The 14,158-nt window shown below is 48.0% G+C and overlaps 1 protein-coding gene across 2 annotated transcripts; it reads left to right on the forward strand.

Moving 5' to 3' along the window:
* Positions 1–2,501: 2,501 nt before the first annotated feature.
* C2CD2L (C2CD2-like) lies at positions 2,502–12,236 on the forward strand. Of its 2 annotated transcripts, none has more exons than XM_006890853.1 (14): positions 2,502–3,227; positions 5,218–5,313; positions 5,663–5,782; positions 5,945–6,055; positions 6,146–6,262; positions 6,348–6,459; positions 6,808–6,916; positions 7,460–7,524; positions 7,615–7,742; positions 7,831–8,005; positions 8,982–9,083; positions 9,241–9,377; positions 9,460–9,745; positions 11,174–12,236. In XM_006890853.1, the coding sequence occupies exons 1-14, from the start codon at positions 2,874–2,876 to the stop codon at positions 11,383–11,385; spliced, it is 2,124 nt and encodes a 707-aa protein (XP_006890915.1). In that variant the 5' UTR covers positions 2,502–2,873; the 3' UTR covers positions 11,386–12,236. The 2 variants fall into 2 exon arrangements, with proteins under 2 accessions (XP_006890915.1, XP_006890916.1); XM_006890854.1 differs by having other exon boundaries at positions 2,607–3,227; positions 9,244–9,377.
* The last annotated feature ends 1,922 nt before the right edge of the window (positions 12,237–14,158 follow it).

Raw genomic sequence — 14,158 nt, forward strand, 5'->3', positions numbered from 1 at the left:
CCATTTACCGCAACCGCATGGGAGCAAAGTAGAACCTTTGGGAGAATCAGGTTACCTGACCCCTTTCTTTCAAGATGTCTCTGAGTGGTTTGAACTGCCCACCTTTTTTTTTTTCTTTCTTGTTTTATACCATATATACTGACTGGCACAGGAGGAGATTGCCCCTCCTTCTCCAGCAAGAGCATCTGGTGGATTTGAAAGGGGCATCTTCAGGATTGCAGGGCAGCTTCTTGCCACTAGGCCACCAGAGCTCCCATCTACCTTTCCTTTTGCACTACCAACCTTTCAGTTTGACTCCATTAAGAGTATTGAGAATACCATGGACTGCTAGGAAACCAAACAGATTTGTCCTGGAAAGGGTTAAACCGGGTGGCTCCTTGGAGGCAAGGATTCTGAGGCTCCATCTAACATACTTTGGACATGTTGTGAGGAGAGACTGGTCCTTGGAGAGGGACATCATGCTTGGGAGGGTGGAAGGACAGCGCAGGAGAGGAAGGCCTTCTATGAGGTGGATTGATTCAGTGACTGGGATAATTGGGATGGGAGTGTCAGAGACGGTGCGATTGGCACAGGATAGAGCGGAGTTTAGGGCTGTTGTACATAGGGTCGCTATGAGTTGCAAGCGACTCGACGGCACATAACATAACATAACATGTATATGGAAACTTCTTATGTACAATGACGGACAGAGTGATAGAAATGTAGTTCCTTCTCCTAAGAAATATACTTCAAGACATTTAAAGCACCTTGGCTGAATGTGAGTGAGAAAGAAGAATAAGACAGGTCCCACCCTCAGGCAATTTACTAATGAGTGGGAAATCAGACATATAAACAACCAGTTAGACTATAAATCAGAATGGCATATGTGCTGAAGGTCTAATTAACTTGCAGAAGGAAGTTTGGGAGGACTGAGAGGGAGACTCATGTAAGATTAAATTGTGAAACTCTATCAGTAGCTGGGGATAGTTCTTAAATGTACAGTGGAAGAATTGGGGGAATAAATCCAAGAGCTCAGAGAACTTAGATCCCTAGGAGATAGTAAGAATTGGAGAACAGTTCTTGAAGGAAGAGGACTTTCACAGTAAAGTCTTGCACCTGAAAAACCATCAGGACCTGTTACCCTAACTCTCACTGCTTTGATCACTGACCACTTCTCGCTGGTCCCTGGGTTCTGGTCTCCAGTTCTCTCCTTTCTTGATTTCTAATGCCCTCTTTCCCTCGAAGTTAGAAACCCAACCCAAACTCGAGATTTTTACTCTTTCTGGAGCCAAAGGAGGATGCATAAGCATCATTACTGCTGTGTTACCCTATTATCCCTCAGCTTTTTTTCCACAAACCCAGGGACTTGCTGGTTACCTCCACGACCCCCTGTAGCTCAGACCCCTTAATGCTGATCTGACAGGTTCTGCCTAATTCTGTAACCTCACACATGGTTTATTCTTGTGCACTCATGCCTCAGATTGAGGGAGAAGGAGTTAAAGCCTTTCCAAGATAAGGACTATGTGCCCAATACCACCTCATTGTATGTGGAAAAGCAGCTCCTGGAGGATGAAGATGCTTTTGAATCCTTTGATAGTTTCCCCCTATCTTCCCCCCAGAAAATAAAGACCAGCCCCAGTAATACAAAGAAATATTCCCTAAAACCTAAAATCAAAGATGGTTTGGTTTCTAAGGCCAGAGGTTGGGCAGGGGTACCTGCACCATAACCCCGGTGCTTGCTGGGATTTTTCCTATTTGTACAGGGGGATCTTGCGGCCGAATCTATTGATAGTCAGTCCTCTGCTACACTGCCAGCTCTCTCACCATTACCACCCCCTCCCTCTACACGCGGTCTATGGGCAGAAGTTGTTACTATGGAAATGTATTATTTTTAAAAACAGAAGCAGCTCTGGACTAGGGAAATGGCTCCAGAAGCAACCCACATTAGCAGGGAGGTTATTAAGTATGTTAGAGTCCGAGCTCCAAGAGGGAGTCCAATATTCCATTGTTCTAAACTCAACCTCTGCTAGGTTCAGGTTCTGCTTCCCCTCGGATCAGAACCCGCTGGACCTCTGCCAGGCACTTCTATCCCAGAGGGATGCTCTGCATCTTCTCTAGAATTAGCTTCAGCAGGAAATGGGCACCCAGAGGCTGCTGAGCGCGGGGTGTGCGGAGAAGGGGGCGGTGCCATTCATCAGAATCACCTCCTCCTTTAACCCCTCAGGCGTCCAACCTACAGAAATTTACAGACCACGGGGGAAGCAGAAACGGCACCTCAGGTAAGTGAAGTGGTGTCTCTGCCCACTCTTGCAGTCGTCTCTGGCAAACCGGAGGACCTGACCCCACCTATTTATCATCTAGGAACTTCCTCTCCTCCCGCCTTGCTCCCGGCCTTTCTCCAATAGCTGGACGCCCGGCTCGCCAAGCTCCGCCCTGAGCGGGTGCGGTTCCTTTAAGGCCGGGTGGGGGCGGGGCGGCCGGCGGTGTTGTCAGTGTCAACTCTGCGCACGCAGCCCTCTTGCAGCCGGTGTCGGCCCGCGAACCCCCACGTCTCTGCAGCCTGGTCCCCGCCCGGGTTCGGCGGGACCCGTGCAGTGGGAGGAGTCACCACTGGCTGGTGACTAACCCAGGTTGGACGTCTGGACCTACGAAGAAAGGACCTCGACTACAGAGAGCGAGAGAGAGACCTCCCAGGCATCGCGACCACGCAGCATCTCCACTCCCGACCCGTGGCACCCACTAGTCTCCGGCACTCAACGCCAGAGCACCCGAGCCCGCGTGCCCAGCCCCGGGGGAGCCCGCCCCCGCCCCGCGGCCCGCCCGGGCCATGCTCCCCCGGGGCAGCGGCTGAGCGCCAGCCAGAGCAAGGAACAGTACCGAAGCCCGCGCTGAGCATGGATCCCGGCTGGGGGCAGCAGGACGTGGGCTGGGGTGTCTTGCTGATCCTCTTCGCCGCCTCCCTGCTCACAGTGGCGGGCTGGCTGCTGCAGTATGCCCGGGGCTTGTGGCGGACACGGGCCGGCAGGAGCCAGGGCCGGGAGCCCGCCTTAGCAGTCGAGCCAGAGGGTTCCCTGCGGGAGCTAGGCGTGTGGCGCTCGCTCCTGAGGCTGCGGGCAACTCGAACTGGCACCCCTGAAGAGCCAGGCGTCCGAGGCCTCCTGGCGTCACTCTTTGCCTTCAAATCTTTCCGGGAGAACTGGCTGCGAGCTTGGGTTCGAGCGCTGAACGAGCAGGCCTGCAGGGACCGGGTGAGTTGGAGAGGAGAGCCTGGGTAGTCCCTTCAGTGTTTTCTTCTCAGCCTGGGATTGCCCATGCTAAGAGGGAGGGATGGAAGTGGGGATCAACAGGGAAACCACATGACTCCCTTTCCCCTCTTCGATCCGAGAATAGGGTACTGGTGAGTCTAGGCTTGCACAAATTCGGCTAGGTTCCAGATCACTGTTCCTGTGGGTAAGGTACTCTCTGGGCTTCAAACCTACTCACAAATTGTTGTTCTCATAGCAACGCTAATCCCTATGCCTGATGGCGCTTCCGTGTAACCTGGGTGCTGGTTGGGTTGGGGGTGGGGATAGGTGCACCTGCAGAAGGAATTTGCCTGGTCTCCATGCCACCACTCCCAATTAATAGCTCCTGCCCCACATCTCTGCTGTGGCCAGGTAGATCCTTAAGGAGCCTGAATCACACCCCCACCCAACCCCCAACTCATGTCACTACTTCTGTCAGACACATCCCCCTGCTTGACTGGCCTGCCATATATTTATTCAGAGAGAAGGTGTTCAGGTGGAGACCAGATTGACTACCCATGTGCCTCCCAGTAGATGAGCCTGAAGCTGTTTCTTGAGGATCAGTCACAAACTTACTTCCTCCCATTGCACTATGCATGGACATCTGACCTCCCAGGAAGTGGGGCAAGAAGCATGGTAGTAGTGGTCATAAGACTGAGGGGAGGGTACCTCCCTTTTCTGGGACCTCCTCCCACCAGGCATAGCCACTGCTTACTGCCATCACAGTCCATCACCTCCTTGTTCAGAGCATTCTGTTTCCAGGTCGTACTAATCTGGGGACTTTATACTTTGCTAGCTCCTCAAATTCCTGGAAGCAGAAGTGGCCACATGAAATTGTTTGGTTTCTTTTGGCCAGCAGGCAAGCTAAAGGTCAGATGGCAGATGTCAATCTACACCTTGAATCCACCCCTCCACCCAGCTCTGCTTGCACTTTGTCCCTTGGTCAAGAGCAACTCCCCAGGACAGCTGACTCAGCTAGATGACATTGGCCTTCTCTGTAGGGAATGAAGAGATTGAGGTTCCAAACAACCATATCCCTGTCTCCATGGTTATGGCCACTGAACAGGACAGCTGCAAGAGCAGAGAAGTTGACTGCTGCTGGTTTGCCAGGCAAATGAGCCCTTTTCTCCCATCCTAAGATCCAGAAAAGACCATCTCCTCAATTCTTTTCATTCCCCCTAGACAGGGCTGCATGCAATAGGCTGTCACATTTCTGCTGTGGAAGAATTAGGAAGCCACTTTTTCGAAGCCTAAGCTAAGCAGCTTTCCCTTCTTGTAATACCAACCTACTGTCTGTCTTGAGGAATTAACCAGATACCTGGGCCTTTGAGCCTTCTGAGCTTGCATTTCTTCCCAGCCCCTCTGGTCAGATTCCCCAAGGATGTGCTGAGCTAGTCATGAAGATCCAAAAATATGGATAGGATCACCATTTTGAGCCTCAGTGTTCTGTATACCTTATCCTTTTATCAGGATAAGGCTTAGCCTTGTGTCTTCAGCTTGTTTCCTACAATAATTGACCCTTCTTCCTCCATTCTTAACTTGGCTCTGCCTCTCTTCTCCCCAGGTATTATATATAGGTAGGAAGGAACCAACATCTTCCCCCCCCCTTTTTTCTATGCACAACTTATTTTCGTGGTAGAGTGGAGGGAACAAAGAGAGAAAAGGAGGAGATTTCTGGAATTCCAGGAGAAATCCAAGGTTTTCTGCTTAAGGTGATCTGGTCTCTGAAGTGATCTAGCTCCCGAGTCCTCTGTGGTCCCAGATACTATGGGATCCTGGGGAGACAGAGTTCAGTTTGAGGGGAGAACTTCCTGTCCTGAAGGCCTAGGAGGGGCCAGAAGCCAGCCTGCAGCTGAGGCCTTCACAGTGCCAGGGCCTAGTCAGCAACTGAGCAGGCCAGCCTTGCGGGAAGCAGTTCTGGAGACCTGATCCTGTGCCCACATTACTCCCTCAGAGCTCCATCCAAATCACCTTTGAGGAAGTACCCCAACTTCCACCCAGAGCCAGCATTACTCATGTGACCTGCGCAGACCAATCAGAGCACACCATGGTAAGGGTCAGATGGGCACTGACCACTTTGGGACCTGAAAGGGGCTGACCCTGAGGGTTTCCTTGGGCCTGGGAAGTCTTAACCTGAAGTTTATTAATGCCTTGGGGAATCCAAGGATTGGCTTCAGGAGAGTGCTCCTGAAGTTTGTATAAAATGTTGTATGTGTGCATATGCAGAGTTTTCTGGGATGAGGAGACTTTAGCTTTTACTGATACTTTTAGGAGTATGTGACTCGAATGGGTGACGTTCCAAGAAAAACAGCAGTGGGGATGGGTCTGCTGACCCATTATAGTGAGGAGTACAATCGAGGACCCTTCTGTTTTACCTGACCCTGCTTTGCCCATCTCAGGTGCTGCATTGCCAGCTTTCTGCTGAGGAGATGTGGTTCCCAGTCTCTGTGACCCAGCAGTCCCCCGCTGCCGTCTCCATGGAGACCTACCACGTCACTCTGACACTGCCACCAACACAGGTGGAGGGGAACGTGGGAACAGAGTTGGGTGGGGGATCTGTTGTATCAGCTTTTGCAATGTGGTTCCTCTTGGAGGTGCAATATGGGCAGGGAGAGTCCTGGTGAATTGGAAGTAATTGGAAGAGTGAAACACAAACTAATCCCTTTGTCCCTGGTCTGCAGCTGGAAGTCAACCTGGAGGAAATCCCTGAGGAGGGGCTGCTGATATCTTGGGCCTTCACTGATCGTCCGGATCTCAGCCTGATGGTGCTTCCCAAGCTGCAGGCTAGGGAGGTAAGGGGCCTGGACTTGGAAGGAAAAGGTAGAGCAGGAGGGTGAGGTCAAGCTGCAGGTGTCACCTCTTGTTCCCCTTTCCCCCTGCAGAGAGGCGAGGAGCAGGTAGAGCTCTCCACTATCCAGGAACTGATCGAGGATGCCATAGTCAGCACCCAGCCAGCCATGATGGTCAACCTCCGGGCCTACTCTGCCTCTGCAGGCCTAGTGAGTGGGCACCAGAAGTAAATGGTTTTTATCTTGTCCCCAGACAGTGTTGGGACTACTGCTGTTTACTTGTTCTTGCTTTTAGGTTACCAGTGAGAAGTCATCCACTTTGCCCCAGACCCAACCAGCCATCTCCAGACCTACTCGGTTATTCCTCCGGCAGCTCCGAGCATCTCACTTGGGAATTGAGCTGGGAGGTAAGAGCTGGCAGGAGGTAGAGGACTACCATGGCCGTGATAACAGGCACTTGCTGCCCCTTGGCCAAAGATCTGTTTTCTCTATTCCTTAGGGACATCCTACTTTTAAAAATAAATAAATGAATAAATAATTTTTTTATTCATTCATTCATTCATTTATTTATTTAATGTGTGTACCGTCAAATTGGATCTGACTGGTACAGGAGACGATTATTCCTCCTTCTTCAGCAGAGCATCTGGTGGATTTGAACCATGCACCTCTGGGATCGCAGTGCAGTTTCCTCCCACTAGGCCACCGGAGCTCGCCGACATCCCACTTTTGATCTTCTTATTTCTGGTTCCTTACAGGGTCTGGAGAACTGTGCTGTGTAGCTGAGCTTGATAACCCCATGCAACAGAAGTGGACCAAGCCTGCAAGGGCTGGCCCTGAGGTGGAGTGGACAGAGGACCTGGCACTGTAAGGAGTGAATTCCACCCCTGGAACCCATCAAGCCCTAGGCTGGGTCCTAGGGTTAAAGATAAGATACTACCTTTGGCTGATCATAGGCTAGAGACAGACAGGGTGATACTATTGCTCCAATAAAGGTTGATACGTATTGCTGTGGAGCACATAGGTGGGGGAGATTTGTCACCAGAGGAGAATAAAGAGCAAGATGGGCTTCCTAGAGGAGGTAGCTTTTAAAACACATCTTAAAGCAAGAGTAGATGAGTAGGATTTCAAAATGTGAGAGAGTATTTTTGGAAAAGGGAATAGCTTGAGTAAAGAGGATAGTATGAGACTAGGAGACGGGAGAGGCAGGGAAGATTTGAATGGGGAGTGTGATCCCATTCTTTTGGGAGGTAAGAAGCTCAGGAAGGCAGAAATAAACCTGATGGAATGAATACTTGGTCTTCTTATTTACGGACATTTGTTTCTGCCTCTAGCCTGGGATCAGCTCAAGGGTGGATTAATTTTGCTTGTGTTTTTTCTTCTTGATCCTCATTTCCTCCTGGTCCCCAGGGATCTTGGCCCCCAGAGCCGGGAGCTGACCCTCAAAGTGGTGAGGAGCAGCAACTGTGGAGATAGTGAGTGTGGGGCAGTGGGGAGCACTACTGGGTGAGTGCTGAGTGAGACCTAGCCATGAGTCTAGTTCACAGTGCCACTCTTTTCTCCAGGTGAACTTCTGGGCCAGGCCACACTGCCTGTGGGCTCCCCTTCTAGACCACTGTCCCGAAGACAGGTGTGTCCACTTACCCCAGGGCCAGGGAAAGCCCTGGGACCAGCAGCCACTATGGCAGCAGAGGTGAGGAGCTGACCCAAGGGGGATGTTGGAAGAGGAGGAGAAAGGGCCTCTCTAAGGACCTGCTTCTCTGCTCTTCTACCTTTGGCAGCTTCAGTACGAGGAAGGATCCCCCCGGAACCTGGGCACTCCCACTTCTTCTACTCCACGCCCTAGCATCACACCTACCAAGAAGATTGAGCTGGACCGGACCATCATGCCTGATGGCACCATTGTAACCACTGTCACCACTGTCCAGTCCCGGCCCCGTGTAGATGGCAAATTAGGTAAAGAGGAGACTTGTGGGAACTCAGCTCTAGCTAGGCACCCCAAACCACAGATCCATGACAGGATGGGGAAGAAAGAAAAGCCTCATTCCATCGTCCATTTTTCTGACATTCCACTCAGATCTTACATCTGTCCCATTATCTTTGGCTCTCTGAGATTCACTTACATCCTCCTCTTCTTCAACCATTATTTGCACTTTTCAATCTTTCTGGCTCAGATAGACTCTTGTGTTTCCATATCACCTAATTCCCTTCCTTTCTTGTCTCCCCCACTCCTCCAACCTATGCAAGTGCTCAGAGTAAATATCTATTAACAAAATGAATAGATTTGTGGATGACTGGATCACTAAATAAAGGACATTTAATAGCTCTCAAAAAAAGTTCATCCAGAAAGAAGGTTGTGTGGAAATTGATGAATTATCTGACAATATTTAGGAGTTACATAACACCCTTTGAGTGGTAGTTTATAAATCATATGGTTTCTTCAATCATTCATACATATTTTATTTTACCACCACATTAATTAATTGATTAGTGTAATGATCTTCTAGTTCCCTTTTTCTTTTTATATGTCTTTTCCCTTAACTCTCCAGCACTCTGTAAAAGCCAATAAATCCTGTGACCCACATGGCATTTATCCACCATAGATTACATTTCACTCACCTATTGAAGTTCTGAGAAATATTCTCTCTGTCCATTGAATCTCTGTACCATCCTTGCACCTCCTCACCTGTTCAGTGGCTCCATGACTCTCTTTCACACTCCTGGTGGTTTTGTGTGGTATCTCTTCATCCCCGGTGGTGCCTATGACCTAGTATCACATTCTCGATTGCTCTTTTGGCACGGTCTTGGTTATCCGTCCCCTGCTTTGAGAGTCAGTCAAAGTCTGCATTTCAATCAAGACAATTGCTAAACTTTTGTTCAGAGTGGGGGCCGCTCTGAAGACTCAGCTCACTGACCCTCCCCCACCCACCAGACTCCCCCTCCCGCTCCCCGTCCAAGGTGGAGGTGACTGAGAAGACGACAACGGTGCTGAGTGAGAGCAGTGGCCCTAGCAGTACCTCCCACAGCAGTAGTCGTGAGTGGGGAATGAGGATGCGTGAGGGTTGGGTGGTAAGGGACCCAAAAATGTAAAAAAGAGTAAAAAAAAATTACTTTGGGTGGGCCAGGAGGAATTCAAGTCCAAGAAGAAACTGGGGACTACAAGTCAAGTTACCTATTTTGTACACCCCCAGCAGGGGAGAGCCATCTTTCCAATGGTTTGGACCCTGTAGCAGAGACAGCCATTCGCCAGCTAACTGAGCCCAGCGGGCGGGCAGCCAAGAAGACACCCACCAAGCGTAGCACTCTGATCATCTCTGGTGTTTCCAAGGTAATGAGGTTCTGGGGAGAGGAGCTGTGATAGGGAGAGAACCCTAAGGAGCCACTCACTTAAAGTTTGTCCCTCCTACCAGGTGCCCATTGCGCAGGACGAGTTGGCACTATCCCTGGGCTATGCGGCATCCTTGGAAGCCTCAATGCAGGATGATACAGGGAGCAGTGGAGGTCCCTCTTCACCTCCCTCGGACCCAGCAGCTGTGTCCCCAGGACCCCTAGATGCCCTCTCCAGCCCCACAAGTGTCCAGGAAGCAGATGAGACAACACGTTCAGACATTTCTGAGAGGCCGTCTGTGGATGATGTTGAGTCAGAAACAGGGTCTACAGGTGCTCTGGAGACCCGCAGTCTCAAGGACCACAAAGGTGGGGAAATTTGACGGGATTGTTCCACCCTTGCTTCTTTTATATGCCCAGATTCATGGTTATAGGAGTCCCTGGATGGAGCAAGTGGTTAAACACTCATTTACTAATAGAAAGGTTCTCTCATTTACTAATAGAAAGGTTCTAACCCATTCAGAGGAACCCCAGAAAAAAGGGCTGGTGATACAGAGAAGCCACAGCTTTGAAAAATCCATAAACCATGGTTCTACTGTGACATACATGAGGCTACCATGATCTGGAACCGACTCAATGGCAACTAGTTTGATTTTTTTTCTGGTTTTCATAACTTAGGTCCTGGGACTTAGGGATATGGACGTGGGAGCCACAAACAAGTTTACTTTTCGTTTCCTCTAAGGGGCATGTCAGTGTTTCCAGCCTGGTTCAGCTATACAAGAGTCCAGATCCACAAACATGCTCCAGTCAAGTTTATTCCAACTCCTAGCAACTCTATAGGACAGAGTAGAAGTGTCCTGTAGTGTTCCCAAGACTTTAGATCTTTATAGAAGAAGACTGCTAAATCTTTTGCCTATAAAGTAGCTGGTGGGTTCAAACCACCAACATTTTACTTAGCAGCTCAGTGCTTTAACCACTATGCCACAAAGAGTTCAAAGTTATACTAGAAAGGGGACTTTGATGCCTTTGTTCTTGGCCAGGGTCTGACAGTTATGAGGGGGGTGTCAAATGATTCCTTTTTGCCTTAGCACGTTTTTTCATTCTGGCATGTAAACACCTGTCTTCCATATCCTTTTATCTTTTTTTTTACATTTTCTCCACTTATAAGTGTGGAAAAATAAATCCTCTGGCAGTAGATAGCTGTCATACTTCTAACTTGCTTGCCCAAGACATCCTCATCCCACTGCCATTGTGTCAGTCACAGATCTCTCTGTGCTGTAAGTCCGCATGGCTTCTTGAGATAATGAGATTCCGAAGTCCAAAGCCGCCTTCATGTTGGTCCTCATTACCTCTTTGAAGCTTCCACAGCGTTGCCTCTTGCTCACATCTTGGCATCTGGTAAATGAGTTAAGTGTTGATCCACCTGTCCCTCCATGATTTTATAGGCTTTAGGAACACTCAACTCAGCCTTTGTCTTTGCATACTAAAGAGGTCCAGTCTTCTCAGTCTGACCTCATGGAGCAGCCAGCCCCATGGCTTTCCTCCTCAGGGCAAACCTCAAAGGTGCATACACATTCCCATGGCTATCATGATTTTTTTTTTTTTTGTCTAAGAAAGGATAAAGAGCATGCTTTGTTTCAACATTTTGTGTGACTGAGGCAGCTTGAATTTGGGGCTACCATACTGGTTTTTGCTCCATATTGTCTATCCCTCCACCCCTTGCCTTTTCTATGTTCCTTACCTCTCCTAACCCAAGTCATGCCCCCTCGCTGCTTCAGCCTCCCTTCTTTCCCACAGTGAGTTTCCTGCGCAGTGGCACTAAGCTCATCTTCCGCCGGAAGCCTCGACAGAAGGAAGCTGGCCTGAGCCAATCACATGATGATCTCTCCAACACCACGTCCACACCCAGTGTCCGAAAGAAGGCCGGCAGCTTTTCTCGCCGCCTTATCAAACGCTTTTCTTTCAAATCCAAACCCAAGGCCAATGGCAACCCCAGCCCTCAGCTCTAAAAGGGCCCTATTTACCTCCTGAGGAGAATTCAGGTGTTTCTCAGCCCATTCCCACATCCTCTTCTGAACCCTCCCTGGATTTCCAGACCAGAAAAGCCCTCTGGGTTCCAGGAATCCCTGTCCATCCTGGGCTCTGGGGCCAGTTGGAAGGGTACTTGCAACGGGAAATGTGTGAGAGGTGGGCACCCGTTGCTGAGGATACAGGAAAGGGAGTTGGTGGCTGGGAATAAGGAGGGCTTTGTCTGGCACATGTGGGCCTTCCTCAGAGATGTTGGCCTCTTGTTAATACTGGACCCTTTGGGGAGTCCCAGGGTGCTCAGCTTCTCAGCTGATTCTTCCTCCCTTATTTATTCACTTTTCTATTTATATGTGTGGTCCAGAACCCTCAGTGAACAGACAATAGAGGGTGTCTCTCCCAGGTGACCCTTCTTTCCTGTCCCAGCAGAGTGGGCAATTCCCTTTGGGATGGAGATCCCACAACTCCCTCAGGTCCCCACAGAGACCAGCACCAGTGTCTGCCCCTGAGGACATTGGCAGCTCCAAGAAAGCCAGGCAGGTGCCTGGGATGGGGGGCAGGTACTCCCCGAGGCCCCACTTCTTCTTCTGCCCCTTGCTCCTTCCCCCTTTATTACTGTTTTTGTACTTGATGCCTTCTATGTGATCAGTGGCTCTGTTGGAAGGAGGGAGCCTGATGGGAAGCCTTCCCCAGAGAGATGATTTTAGGGGCTTTATTTAAAGACTGTGATGATGGAGCAAGAGCAAGGCTGCAACTCTGTATGTGGGAGATGACTTCCATTGCTGTGTGATGGCTTGGAATTTAATTTATTAAATTAAAGTAAAATTGGAGTTTATCCACTGGATGACTTTATTTTTTTAAAGGCTGTGATGGGAGGGAGGATCAGAGAGACAGATATTCAGGAGGGATAGATTACAATACATAATACATTGGTTAAGAAATTACTTCAGGGAATATGGGACATATACTGAGAGGATGAGAAACAAGAGTCTGAGAAGAACAAACATACAGCTACAAAATTAACCTGGGGCAGGGAAAAGAGAGGATCAGTTAGCTAGTATAATACCTTTTTTTTTTTTAGTATAATACCTTTACTCCCCTTTCTCAAACAGGTTGCTCAGTAGTTCATAGTATGAACTGTGCAACCAGACTGTTTATGTTTGAGACCCAGCATCAGTGCAATCTTAGGCAAATTAATGTAGCCATCTGAGTGCCACAGTTTTCTCATCCGTGAAGTAGAGACTGTTCTCATTTGGTTATGGAATAGAAGTAAATATAAAGTGCTCAGAATTGTTGGTATATATTCAGTTCTGAGTAAGCGTTAGCTATTGCCTCAGAAGAGAAAGATTAGAAGGAGGAAGTGTTTCACCATCATTAAAAACTCTTTTGCTCATTAAATGAGCACAAGTTGCAAAGAGTTCTAGATAATAGGAAATGGTATGTTCCTAGTTCCTGATTTCTGGGATCCTACCCAGGTTATGGACCAGATAAACTGCTGCAGGATGTCAAGGACATAGCCCAGGACCAGGAGACAGGAATCCTGAGTGGGTCACAAATACCTTACATAGAATAGAGCACTTCCTTTTTTCTGGGCCTTAGCTTCCTCATCTCTAAAATAAATTGTCCTAAATAGTCACTCAGTACTCACATCTATCTCTCACCTTCTATGAGATACCTACATTATTGGAGGCTTTAGCACATATGATTTAGGTAAGTAGGATGGAATTGTTACTATCCCTATGCTTGTGTCCAGATCAACCAAACAATATCGGCTTTGAGTTCTGTTGTTGAGGAATAGCAGAGCAGAACAATTTCATTTTCATAGAGTGAAATACTTGATTGCAGAGCAATGAAACTCAATGAGATTTTGCAGGCTATTTTCCTCAGTCTAAGAAATAAAACTCTTCTTGGTTGACAGATGACCCGTTTATCATTATGATAAGACAACATAACACACTAGATTTGAAATTTTGTTAAAGGAGGGCAGGTATTCAAATTTCCACTGGATGCTTGTTAAGATCATTGACACAATGGCTGCAATGATTGTGAGGATGGTGGAGGACTTGTGGATTGAATAGAATTGTTAAATTGTACTGAGCTGGCCTGAGCCCAAAAGAATCACATACTTTAAAGAAGAACCTTTCTCGAGCAATGAAGGTGGTTGTTGTGTGTGGCACACACACTAAGAAAGAATAATCAGGTACTAAAAAAGAATAATCAGGCTTCAAAAACAGAAATTAAAAACAACCCAAAAGAAATAAAAAATACAGTTTAATTAACTTTACCAGTTTCACATTTTTAAAAGAGATCCATGCATTTGATATACATGAATAATGCCTTAAATTGTCAAGCCCAAACAGAGGCTTGTTTTCAAGAGAAGCAGGTTGAGATGGTAACATATTGTAGTAGACATCAGTAAGGCATTGCCACAAATTTTAGAGACATAAATTCCAGAGCTATCCTGAAATTGTTGATGGGTAATCCATTTTTTTAGTCTATATGGCTTGGTGAATGAACTTTTTCCTCTATGAAATTACTAACAGAATACTGAAGATTATTGTCAATAGTTTAAATCTGAACCAAGATGAGCTTAATTAAAATTAATAAGGAAGGCCCGAAGAAAAATTGATGCCTTTGAATTACGGTTTTGGTGAAGACTGTTGAATATGCCATGGATTTCCAGAAGAATGAACAAATCTATCTTGGAAGAAGTATAGCCAGAATGCTCCTTTTAAGTGAGGATTTTCAGAATTGGCC

The sequence above is a fragment of the Elephantulus edwardii genome, unplaced genomic scaffold (assembly GCF_000299155.1).
Source record: "Elephantulus edwardii isolate Elephantulus edwardi_28Jun2011 unplaced genomic scaffold, EleEdw1.0 scaffold00093, whole genome shotgun sequence".
NCBI classification, from domain to species: Eukaryota; Metazoa; Chordata; class Mammalia; order Macroscelidea; family Macroscelididae; genus Elephantulus; species Elephantulus edwardii.

What these genes read in the sequence shown, in the direction of transcription:
- C2CD2L (XM_006890853.1), top strand. Translation starts at nt 2,874, where the DNA reads ATGGATCCCGGCTGGGGGCAGCAGGACGTGGGCTGGGGTGTCTTGCTG. An exon ending in GAGCAGCAACTGTGGAGATA is followed by an intron (nt 7,525 to 7,614) that starts GTGAGTGTGGGG and finishes TCTTTTCTCCAG; the next exon opens with GTGAACTTCTGGGCCAGGCC. An exon ending in TACCTCCCACAGCAGTAGTC is followed by an intron (nt 9,084 to 9,240) that starts GTGAGTGGGGAA and finishes GTACACCCCCAG; the next exon opens with CAGGGGAGAGCCATCTTTCC.